Here is a 12,991-nt window from a genome sequence, read left to right on the forward strand (position 1 = left end):
TGACTTGCCTCCCTCTGTGTCAATAAGCTGCTGGAATTCACAGAACAGATTGCATATTAATAATCACCTTTTGCAATTCCCACTGGCTCTTTAACAGGATCTCACCAACAACTTCTCCTCACACCTTTCAGCAGATGATGTGTCTGTTTCTGTGCCTTTGTGACAGCCTGACTCACTCTACTGTTCCCACCAACAACTCCCCATCTTACATGCACTTTACATGCAACCACAGGAGGTGTAATACCTGTTCTTTTACTTCTTCCTCTCTCAAATGATCCAAACTATCATTTCAGGTGAAGTAGCAATTCACTTGCACTTCTTGCAATCTACTGTACTGCATTCAACATTCACAATATGGTCTCATCCACAAAGGAAAAACCAAATGCAGATTGGAAGACTGTTTTGTAGAGCATCTTCGTTCAGTCTGCAAAGATGACCTTGTACTTCTGTTGCTTTCACTTTAATTCCCCATCTCACACTCACTCTGATCTGTCTTGTGTCCCTCTGCATTGATATAGCAAGGCTTGAAGAATAGCAGCTTCTCTTCTACATTGTCATTCATCTGCGATAATAGTTCAGTTTCTCCCTCTTCATTAGAACAGACTGATCTGTAAGAATATCCCACAGTTTTTCTCATGCACAATTCTTTGATTGTATTATCACCCTCTCTCTGACTGTCCCAATTAATCAGAAGATATCACAATTTATCCTCATTACAATGATGGCCTAGGATTGTCCCTTTATTCTTTAGATCTCTTCTTCTGGTCTTCTCTGCAATTTAAAACCAATTAGTTTTTCTCTCTTACTTGTGATGAAGGATCCTTAACCTAAAATGCTAGCTTTCTTCCTCATTACAGAGATGCTGCCTGGCCTTCTGATTATTTCATAGGAACATAGAAAACCTACAGCACAATACAGGCCCTTCGGCCCACAAAGTATGCAGAACATGTCCCTACCTTAGAAATTACTAGGCTTACCCATAGCCCTCCATTTTCCTAAGCTCCATGTACCTGTCCAAAGGTCTCTTACAGGACCCTATTGTATCCGTCTTCACCACCATTGCCGGCAGCCTATTCCACGCACTCACCACTCTCTGAGTAAAAAACTTACCCCTGACATCTCCTCTGTACTTCCTCTCCAGCACCTTAAACCTGTGTACTCTTGTGGCAACCATTTCAGCCCTGGGAAAAAGCCTCTGACTATCCACACGATCAGTGCCTCTCATCATCTTATACACCTCTATCAGGCCACCTCTCATCCTCCATTGCTCCAAGGAGAAAAGGCCGAGTTCACTCAACCTGTTTTCATAAGGCATGCTCCCCAATCCAGGCAACATCCTTGTAAATCTCCTCTGCACCCTTTCTATGGCTTCCACATCCTTCCTGTAGTAAGCCAACCAGAACTGAGCACAGTATTCCAAGTGGGGTCTGACCAGGGTCCTATATAGCTGCAACATTACCTCTCAGCTCTTAAACTCAATCCCACAATTGATGAAGGCCAATGCACCGTATGCCTTCTTAACCACAAAGTCAACCTGCGCAGCTGCTTGGAGCATCCTATGGACTCAGACCCCAAGATCCCTCTGATCCTCCACACTGCCAAGAGTCTTACCATTAATGCTATATTCTGCCATATTTGACCTACCAAAATGAACCACCTCACACTTATCTGGTTGAACTCCATCTGCCACTTCTCAGCCCAGTTTTGCATCCTATCAATGTCCCGTTGTAACCTCTGACAGCCCTCCACACTATCCACAACACTCCCAACCTTTGTGTCATCAGCAAATTTACTAACCCATCCTTCCACTTCCTCCTCCAGGTCATTTATAAAAATCACGAAGAGCAAGGGTCCCATAACAGATCCCTGAGGCACACAACTGGTCACCGACCTCCATGCTGAATATGACCCGCCTACAACCACTCTTTGCCTTCTGTGAGCAAGCCAGTTCTGGATCCACAAAGCAAGGTCCCCTTGGATCCCATGCCTCCTCACTTTCTCAATAAGCCTTGCAAATGGTACCTTATCAAATGCCTTGCTGAAATCCATATACGCTACATCTACTGCTCTACCTTTATCAATGTGTTTAGTCACATCCTCAAGAAATTCAATCAGGCTCATAAGGCATGACCTGCCCTTGACAAAGCCTTGCTGACTATTCCTAATCATATTATACCTCTCCAAATGTTCATAAATCCTGCCTCTCAGGATCTTCTCCATCAACTTACAACCACTGAAGTAAGACTCACTGGTCTATAATTTCCTGGGCTATCTCTACTCCCTTTCTTGAATAAAGGAACAACATCCGCAACCCTCCAATCCTCCGGAACCTCTCCCATCCCCATTGATGATGCAAAGATCATCGCCAGAGGCTCAGCAATCTCCTCCCTCGCCTCCCACAGTAGCCTAGGGTACATCTCATCCGGTCCCGGCGACTTATCCAACTTGATGCTTTCCAAAAGCTCCAGCACATCCTCTTTCTTAATATCTACATGCTCAAGCTTTTCAGTCTACTGCAAGTCATCACTATAATCACCATGATCCCTTTCCATAGTGAATACTGAAGTAAAGTTTTCATTAAGTACATATCATTTCTATCATTTCCTGTTTTTATTTCAAACTTCCAGCATCTGCAGTTTTTTTTTATTTTCATACAATGAGTAGATACCACTTTAGGGTTATGCTAGTATGTTTCCAAGCCTGCGGTACTGTTTTAAAATATCAGCCTCAGAAGAGAAAATTAGAAAAGATGATGAAAATAAAAGGAAAATCCACATCTTTACCTCTGCTTCCCTGGCTCTCTGTCTGGTTTCATGGTACATATCAACACTCTTCTGAATGGCTTCTTCTACTTTTCTCTTTTCTACTGATGACTGATCACTAAGAGATGAGCAAATGTCCTTTAGGTTACACAATAAAATTTACCATTTTGAATTAATTTATTTCTTAAAAATATACTGCAAAATAAAAACTTGTTGAAAAGTTTGACTCAAATTGGAAAGCTCTTACCTTATTTCCTCAAATTCCTTCAAGCATTTTTCATAAAGTTGGTCTTTTTCCTGTATATTTTGAGTGTACCTTCAACAACCAAAAAGTCATCATTACAGCTTAGACATTGGATCTATTAGTACTTCTCACACACAATTCATGCGTAACAGTGATCTAACTAAGGTTAGATCTATCTAGTAGTTGTTTTCATGTGAAATCAGGAAAATCAGGTTACTGATCAGGCAATTCCTCACAGTATTCACCACAGGTTCCTCCAGCATCAGTTGCCTACACAAAGGAGTCGTTATCACCACCCACTTCCTCATCAACATAAATAAGAGATTTTGGCAACAATCTGCGACCTCAATGAATGTTCACAAATAAAATAGGGTAACAGTTAAGAGTCTCCATTCCGACACTGATCTTTTACAGCTTCAGCCATCTTGAGCTTTCAATGTTCCAGTAATTCGAAACATTATTACAGGCTGATCTCTCACTAATGCCTTTGCACATTATACAAAGCAATACTATGTACCGTACCAGAATCTCCACCTCATTGACTATTATTCACATTGCAGTTGTAAAGGGCCACTTAGAATAGGACGATTAGGGTGGATAGTGTGGGGCTGTGCCCAGACACACAGGTCACCATATATCCCTCACCTCCATGGCAACCTCGTAAGCAACTGGTTTGTGGCTATCATGGGAAGAGATTCTTTTAGGGTTAGACACTTTTCCCAGTGATCAGCGTGACAAAGTCTGGTCTTTGGGAGATCTCTCGTACAGATCCCACTGGGAATGTACCAATCACATTTTAGCACAGTTTTGTGTGCAAATCCAAATATAGTGTTATTGATGTATTTTTAACAGACTTTAATTCTTTTTTTAAAAAACAGGGAACTGCCTGGGCACTAGCATTTTACACATAACCAATTTACACACCAGAAAAGCAGGACACAAACACATGCATGTATTTACAAGCTATGCCACAATATGAAAAAATAGGGCTAGGCTAGATTTTCCTACTCCATGGCTGCTAAGTCTTGAAATGAACCACTTCTAGGTGTTCCCAATAAGAGACTGAGCTGGGTTACTGGAGTTTGGGCAATGATCCCAGAAATCTGTTAAGTTCTCATTGTAAAGGTCCAAAACTAGGAAATGGATTTGTTGCATTCATACAATGAACAATAAAAATAGAAAAAAAGAAATTCAACAGTCCTTTAAGACACAATTACAATCATTTACAATATCCATTTGAGATGTGTGGATTTATCACAGCCAGTACAGTTATTTCTCAATATACAGGTCACTTAACTTCACAAATATTAACTCTACCCAAATGTTAAATTGCTCCTTTGAAACACTAGGTTCAGTATGCAGCACTTCTACAAATCAAACAGTAGAAGTAATTTACCTGACATACTGAATACAAGTTACATCTTCTGCTTAAGATCTTCCATACATGCTTTAATAGTTAGCGATGATATTATTATAGTTCCTCTTGATGTTATAAGCATGTTTAGCAACAAGTGTATGTGGCCATATCATATTCTGCACCAAATAATACCAACACAATGGGCCAAAACTATGGTGAAATGACAACCACCTTCCCTCAAAGCCAGCAAACCAAAAGGGCTAGTTGGTGACTTCAGGAGAGTGCCGATGTCATTGCTCCTCCTTGTATCAACATTGCTGAGATTGAAAGCTTCAAGTTCCTAGGAGTGAATACAACCAACAGCCTGTTCTGGTCCAACCTCAAAATGCTACCGCCAAGAAAGCCTACCAAAGCCAATATTTCCTAAGAAGGCTAAAGAAATTTGACATGTCCACTTTGGCTCTTACAATTTATAGCGATGCATCATGGCTTGGTATGGCAACTGCTCGGACTGTGACAGGAAGAAATTCGTTGTAGACACAGCACAACACGTCACAGAAACCTGCATAGTTCTGTACTTCTCAGAGCCTCATTAAAGCAACCAGCATAATCAAAAGACACAAAAGCCAAAAAGCACAATCCACCAGGTTCAAAGACAACTTCTATCCCACCATTAGAAAACCATTCAATGGTTCCCTGATACAATAAGATGGATTCTTGCCTCACAATCTATCTTATGATCTTGCACAGCATTTTCTCTGTAGCTGTTGCAAATGATTCTGTTCTATGTTATTGTTTTACCTTGTTCTACTTCCATGTACTTTGTAATGAATTGATTTGTATGAACAGTATGCTAGACAAGCTTTTTACTGTATCTCAGAACATGTGACAATAATAAACCAGTAATAACCAATTCAATTGACTAACTTGACCTAACAGGTCTATCTCTGATCACTTAAAAGATCAACAGTATATAGTGTATATAGCAAAAATGATAATCATTCTTTAGATATGTTCTTCAAATTGTTGCTACTTAGAAACATAGAGACACAGAAACATAGAAAAACAGCTCATTACAAGCCCTTCGGCCCACAATGTTGTACTGACCTCATAACCTACTCTAGAAGCTACCCTGAATTTCCCTACTGCATAGCCCTCCATTTTCTGCCCAATTTCAAATTTTCATTTTATAAATCAGTGCTGATGTTTGACCACCTCACTGCACTACAATGTAACTTCAACTTCAGAAATTATTGTCAAAGCCCTGTTGGCAGCTGATGGAGTAACATCGTTTTAGATTGCTCCTACCCTATTTACTTTATTGTCTCCTACCAGTTTTTTTTTTGAAACTTTATTATAATACTTTAATACTGCTCTACTATGGCTGGGAAAAAAAACAAAAGCTTCTGCAAAAGAAAGGGAACCAGAAGATGAATCCCCAATCACTTTGTATTCAATTAGTAACTTCCTTAAACGGCAAAAATCGGAATTTTCTGAGGAGTTTCAATAACTTAATGGCAAATTTGATATAATCCAACAAGTTTTAACTAAGCATGAGAACCCAATTCAGGAAAATACTGCAAAGCTGTTGACACTTGAAGAGGATGTTGAAGATACAATTAAACTCTGCAAAGAGTTATCTTTATCCAGTGAAAAATTGATGAAAAGGATTATCAATCTATTAAATAAAAACAGGAGAAATAATTTGCGAATTCTGGGTCTTGAAGAATCAATTGAAGGCGCTGACCCTACAAAGTTCTTTGCAAACTTTCTGAAGCAGCTATTTCCTGTTTTATTCACTTCTGAGTCTAAGCTTGATCGGCTTTGTGCGGAACCAAGGGAAATGGGGGAGATCTTAAATAGGTTTTTTGCATCTGTATTTACTAAGGAAACTAGGTAGAACATACAGGGTTAATGGTAAGTCTATGGAATTGAGGGAATCAAGTAGTGAGATCATGGAAACTGTACAGATTGAAAAGGAGGAGGTGCTTGCTGTCTTGAGGAAAATTAAAGTGGATAAATCCCCGGGGCCTGACAGAGTGTTCCCTCGGACCTTGAAGGAGACTAGTGTTGAAATTGCGGGGGCCCTGGCAGAAATATTTAAAATGTCGCTGTCTACGGGTGAGGTGCCGGAGGATTGGAGAGTGGCTCATGTTGTTCCGTTGTTTAAAAAAGGATCGAAAAGTAATCCGGGAAATTATAGGCCGGTGAGTTTAACGTCGGTAGTAGGTAAGTTATTGGAGGGAGTACTAAGAGACAGAATCTACAAGCATTTGGATAGACAGGGACTTGTTTGGGAGAGTCAACATGGCTTTGTGCGTGGTAGGTCATGTTTGACCATCTACTGGAGTTTTTCGAGGAGGTTACCAGGAAAGTGGATGAAGGGAAGGCAGTGGATATTACCTACATGGATTTCAGTAAGGCCATTGACAAGGTCCCGCATGGGAGGTTAGTTAGGAAAATTCAGTCGCTAGGTATACATGGAGAGGTGGTAAATTGGATTAGACATTGGCTCAATGGAAGAAGCCAAAGAGTCGTGGTAGAGAATTGCTTCTGAGTGGAGGCCTGTGACTAGTGGTGTGCCACAGGGATCAGTGCTGGGTCCATTGTTATTTGTCATCTACATCAATGATCTGGATGATAATGTGGTAAATTGGATCAGCAAATTTGCTGATGATACAAAGATTGGAGGTGTAGTAGACAGTGAGAAAGGTTTTCAGAGCCTGCAGAGGGACTTGGACCAGCTGGAAAAATGGGCTGAAAAATGGCAGATGGAGATTAATACAGACAAGTGTGAGGTATTGCACGTTGGAAGGACAAACCAAGGTAGAACATACAGGGTTAATGGTAAGGCACTGAAGAGTGCAGTGGAACAGAGGGATCTGGGAATACAGAAATAAAATTCCCTAAAAGTGTCGTCATAGGTAGATAGGGTCGTAAAGAGAGCTTTTGGTACATTGGCCTTTATTAATCGAAGTATTGAGTATAAGAGCTGGAATGTTATGATGAAGTTGTATAAGGCATTGGTGAGGCCAAATCTGGAGTATTGTGTTCAGTTTTGGTCACCAAATTACAGGAAGAATATAAATAAGGTTGAAAGAGTGCAGAGAAGGTTTACAAGGATGTTGTCAGGACTTGAGAAACTCAGTTACAGAGAAAGGTTGAATAGGTTAGGACTTTATTCCCTGGAGCGTAGAAGAATGAGGGGAGATTTGATAGAGGTATATAAAATTATGATGGGTATAGATAGAGTGAATGCAAGCAGGCTTTTTCCACTGAGGCAAGGGGAGAAAAAAACCAGAGGACATGGGTTAAGGGTGAGGGGGGAAAAGTTTAAAGGGAACATTAGGGGGGGCTTCTTCACATTGAGAGTGGTGGGAGTATGGAATGAGCTGCCAGACGAGGTGGTAAATGTGGGTTCTTTTTTAACATTTAAGAATAAATTGGACAGATACATGGATGGGAGGTGTATGGAGGGATATGGTCCGTGTGCAGGTCAGTGGGACTAGGCAGAAAATGGTTCGGCACAGCCAAGAAGGACCAAAAGGCCTGTTTCTGTGCTGTAGTTTCTATGGTTTCTATGGTTTAAGCATAATTGCTTGCTGACTTTGAAACCACTGTCATCGGAAGCGAGACCAAGATCGGTCATTCTAAGTTTTCATGAATTTCGTATTAAGGACCTTTTAATTCGCCATATCCATTGATAAGGAATGATCGATTTCCATGGTTACAAGGTCAGATTCATGGAGGACTATCCGCCTGAAGTTATGGCTGATCGTATGAAATATAAAGAAGTTATGTCGGAACTTTACATTAAAGGATTTAAACCATCTCTTCGTTTTCCCGCCCATCTGAGTATTGTTTTGAAGAACGGATTGCAAAAAAGAATAAAGTCAGTTGAAGGCGCAAAAGCGTTTCTGAAGGCTGAAGTCTAAAACTGTTATATTTCTTATTTGATCAATTTTCTCTTCTGTTAATATGAATTTGAATAAGCTTACGTTTTGGCTGCTCATATTGTTTTTTGTTTTTTTTGATACTTTTTTATTATATCCCTTTTTGAGGCTTTATTTTAATATATCTTTCTTTGAATTTGTTTAAATTGATCCTTTTATATTTTCGAATACTGAATTATTTTTCTTTTTATGTTGTGTCTTGGTAGGGACATAATTGACCTTGAAGGACCGGAGTTTCTGTCAACAGGATTTTTTGGGGAGGGAATTTTTTAGTTGTTAGCTCGCTGACTGTCTATTGATCAGCCTTCTGGCTTTGGGTGGGGGAGGGGGTAGGGCCTATTTCTCTCTGGGAGCTGTGTTGGGTTGATTATACGATTGTCTGTTTGACTACCTTATCCTACGGTTTGCTTTCCAGTTTTAACAACTTATGGCCAGATCTTTTAATTACATGATGATTGGTATTTAAAATGGTTCAAAATATTAACTTATTTAGTTTGAATGTGAAAGGGCTGAATCACCCCATTAAATGAAACAAAAGTGTTCGTTTTTATTAAAAAATTAAAAGCACCCATTACTTTCTTACAAGAAACACACATACGCAGCTGTGATAGCATACGTTTTTTTACTTGGTAGAAGGGTTAGCAAGTCCATTCTTGGTTTACTGCAAAATCACGTGGAGTTTCGATTTTTGTAGATAATACAGTTTATTTTGTTCAGCATAAAGTTGTTTCTGATACTAATGGTCGATTTGTTATTGTATCAGGGAGCTTAGACAGTAAATTGATTGTTTTTGCTAATGTATATGCCCCCAACGTAGACGATCCAGGATTCTTTGAACGTCTATTTTCATTTTTGCTAGATTTGGGTACTTACTCTCTTGTGATGGGAGGAGATTTTAACTGCTGGTTAGATCCAGTATTAGATCGCTCGTCTGTTAAACCAGCCACACTTAAAAAATCAGCTTTATTTATCCAATCCTTACTAACTAAATGTGGTATAGTTGATGCTTGGCGTTTCCTTCATCCGAGAGACAGGGAGTATTCTTTTTTCTCTCATGTCCATCATTCTTATACCAGGATTGATTTTTTTTTTAATTGACAGTCAAATGATTTCATTGGTTCGATCGATCGAATATAAAGAGATTGCTATTTCTGACCACTTTCCTGTACTTCTGTCTTTAAATCTTCCTGATCCTATCCCTATGAGTAGGTTTTGGCGATTTAATTTAACTCTGTTATCCGATGAGGAATTTTAAAAATTTATGGAGAATCAAATCACTCTTTTTGTTGAAGAAAATACACTGGAAGAGACGTCTTATTATATGGGATACATTTAAAGCATATATCTGGCGTCAAATTATTTCTTATACTGCAAACATCATTAAAAAAGTTAACAAAGAGAGAAACAAACTAGCTAATCAGTTAAAACAACTGGACTATAAATATGCTTCGGTACCCAACCCTGATATATATGAGATGTACTGAAACCAGAACTAAATATGATCTTCTTTTAACATATCCAATTGAAAGCCAGCTTTTAAAAGATAGAAGTCAATTTTATATTCACGGAGATAAGACTGGTAAGCTACTGGCTAATTAATTGAAGCCATTTATTGCCAAGCGGCAAATTAAAGAAATAGGTAAAATTAATGGGGACATGACAACTGACCACTTTGAAATTAATGACACTTTTAGAGAATTTTATTCCAAATTGTATAGTTCTGACTCTGTTAATGATAATATTGCAATGAATAATTTTTTAGATCAATTAAATATTCCTAATCTTTCGATAGATGATCATAGGCAACTGGATCAACCTATTTCCTAGGAGGAAATTGCTCAGGCTATTTGAGAACTGCATTCTGGGAAATCCCCAGGACCCGATGGATTCTCTGGAGAGTTTTATAAGGCTTTTTCCTTCTTGCTTATACCACATTTATGTTCTATCCTTACAGATTCCTTTAAGGTAAAAAGGTTACTGCAATCTTTTTACGAAGCTTCCATTTCACTTATTCTTAAAAAGAATAAGAATCCTATTGAATATTCTTTGCATAAACTTATGTCTTTACTCAATTTTCATACTAAAATTTTATCTAAAGTATTGGCTCGCAGACTTGAAAATATATCTTCTCTCATTTCGGATGATCAGACAGGATGTATTAAAAAACGATATTTCCATTTTAATATACAGCGTTTGTTAAATATTATGCATTCTCCATCTAAGGAAATATTGGAATGTGTGATATCTTGGGATGCGGAGAAGGAAGGCCTTTGACAGAGTCGAATGGAATTATCTTTTTACGTCCTTAGAAAAATTTAATTTTGGACCTAATTTTATTCATTGGATTAAATTACTTTATTTATTTCCCTCCGCTCAGGTTTTCACTAATCTTCAGAATTCTAAACCCTTTAAATTCCAATGTGGGACTAGACAAGGTTGTCCTTTGAGCCCTCTGCTTTTTGATTTGGTATTAGAACCTTTAGCAATTGCTTTTCGAGAGTCTAAAGAGATTACTGGTATTTTAAGGAGAGGTACTATTCATAAAGTGTCGCTTTATGCTGATCACATTGCTTTTTATATCTAATGTTACAACCTCTTTACCATCTGTGTTCCATTTACTGACTAATTTTAGTCAGTTCTCAGGATATAAATTAAATTTACTTAAGAGTGAACTGTTTCTTTTAAACAATTTAATACCAATTGATATTAACCTACCTTTTAAAATTTTAAGAAAACAATTTACGTATTTAGGAGTAACAATTATTAAGAATTATCAAGATTTATTTAAGGAAAATTTTTTAACTTTAATGAATTATGTTAAAAAAGCACTTTCTAATTGGTCGCCTCTCTCTTTATCACTGATTGGCTGAATTAATTTTATTAAAATGAATATCTTACCCAAATTTATATACCTTTTTCAAGCTGTGCCTGTTTTTATTCCTAAATCTTTTTTTTTGACTCTGGATTCAATTCTTTCTTCCTATATATGGAAGAATAAAAAACCTCGAATAAGTAAAGCCCACCTTCAAAAAACCAAACAGAATGGAGGCTTTGCCTTACCCAATTTTAGGTTATATTATTGGGCAGTTAATATACGAAATATTATGTTCTGGATATATTACATTAACCATGAGAATTGTCCTATATGGGTCTCTTTGGAAGTTAATTGTGTTATGAAATTTTCCATTATTTCTTTACTTGGATCCTCACTTCCCTTATCTTTAAATAAACTAACTGACAATGTGGTGGTCAAACATACTTTGAGGTTACAGTTTAGAAAACATTTTGGTTTATTGAGATTCTCCCTCTCAAGTCCCATCTTCTCTAATTGTTTTTTTTAAACCATCTATAATTGGCTTATCTTTTAAAGAATGGGATAGATTGGGTATTAAAAGATTTTAGGATTTGTTTGATGGAGGGAATCTCTCTCCTTTTGTACAACTTTCAACAAAATTTAACCTTTCCAATACCCACTTTTTTTGTTACTTACAGATTCGAGATCTTTTAAGACCTCAATTACATACATTTCCTAGACGTCCAGATAAGAATATAATAGATACAATTTTTAATCTGAAACCCTTTGACAACGGTTCACTATCTTACATTTACGGTCTGCTGTTGGGACTGAAAAAGGCTTCTTTAGATAAAATTAAAGGAGACTGGGAAAAGGATTTACAGATTTTCAGATTTTCATATCTGGAGAGAGCTGGAAGATAATTTTAAAATTGATTAATTCTTCATCATTATGTGCTCGTCATTCTTTATTACAATTCAAAGTGGTACGTAGAGTTCATATGTTTAAAGACAAACTCTCTCATTTCTACACAGATATTTCCCCTTACTGTGATAGATGTACTAATGGAGTGGCCACACGAATTAATATGTTTTGGACTTGTCCAAGCCTTGAAAAACTTAGGAAAGGTGTATTTCAAACATTTTCTGTACTTTTCAATGTTAGTTTAAAGCCCAATCCCTTGACTGCCATGTTTGGTATTGTTGAGGATAGTGCTACAATCCTGAAGCCATCTAATGTGCGGGTATTGGCCTTTATGTCTCTGATGGCCAGGAGGGTGATCTTGCTCAAGTGGAAGGAGGCTGCCGCGCCCACTCATGCTCAATGGCTATCTGATGTTATGTTATGCCTAGGTCTAGAGAAGATTCGTTGTTCGATTTCTGATTCTAAACATGATTTTCTTATGTTATGAGGACCCTTTCTGAGTTATTTTCATAATCTAAGAGAGAAGATGGTGGCGTGACACAGTTGCGCAGCGGCCACTCTGGAATGAATATCTGTTATCTGTCAAGTAGGATGCCGTGCACAATCCTGATTTGATGGAGACGGACGCGAGAAGCGTGGAGGAACATTTGGAGAAACTTCTGAAATGCCTCTTTCGCTGCCGCTGCTACTGTACGATCGAGAATCTCCGGATGGGAAGGTCCTGAATCCTCAGCATGCATTACTAAATGACAATAAACGAGGGCTGAGTGTCCTCATAATCTAATCTAATTTTTGAACTGTTATTAAAGTATGGATCCGAGTCATTATTATAATAATATTATATGGTAAGGTATTTTTTTCTCTTCTCTTTTTTTTTTACTAACCAGCTCATTTTAGTAGTGGGAGTAGATTTTTTTTAAAATAAAATTATTTTATTTTATAATTCAATTTTTTTTC

The 12,991-nt window shown here is 37.9% G+C and overlaps 1 protein-coding gene across 3 annotated transcripts in view; it reads right to left on the reverse strand.

The window, feature by feature from the left end:
• Positions 1 to 12,991, reverse strand: part of ttc3 (tetratricopeptide repeat domain 3) — a 141,149-nt gene that overhangs the window by 26,202 nt on the left and 101,956 nt on the right. For all 3 annotated transcript variants that reach the window (XM_072260010.1, XM_072260011.1, XM_072260009.1), the window contains exons 34-35: positions 3,010 to 3,078; positions 2,784 to 2,880 (exon numbers count right to left, since the gene is read on the reverse strand). In XM_072260010.1, coding sequence (XP_072116111.1) covers positions 2,784 to 2,880; positions 3,010 to 3,078 — 166 coding nt within the window. The remainder of the gene's footprint in view (positions 1 to 2,783; positions 2,881 to 3,009; positions 3,079 to 12,991) is intronic.

The sequence above is a fragment of the Mobula birostris genome, chromosome 6, assembly GCF_030028105.1.
Source record: "Mobula birostris isolate sMobBir1 chromosome 6, sMobBir1.hap1, whole genome shotgun sequence".
NCBI classification, from domain to species: domain Eukaryota; kingdom Metazoa; phylum Chordata; class Chondrichthyes; order Myliobatiformes; family Myliobatidae; genus Mobula; species Mobula birostris.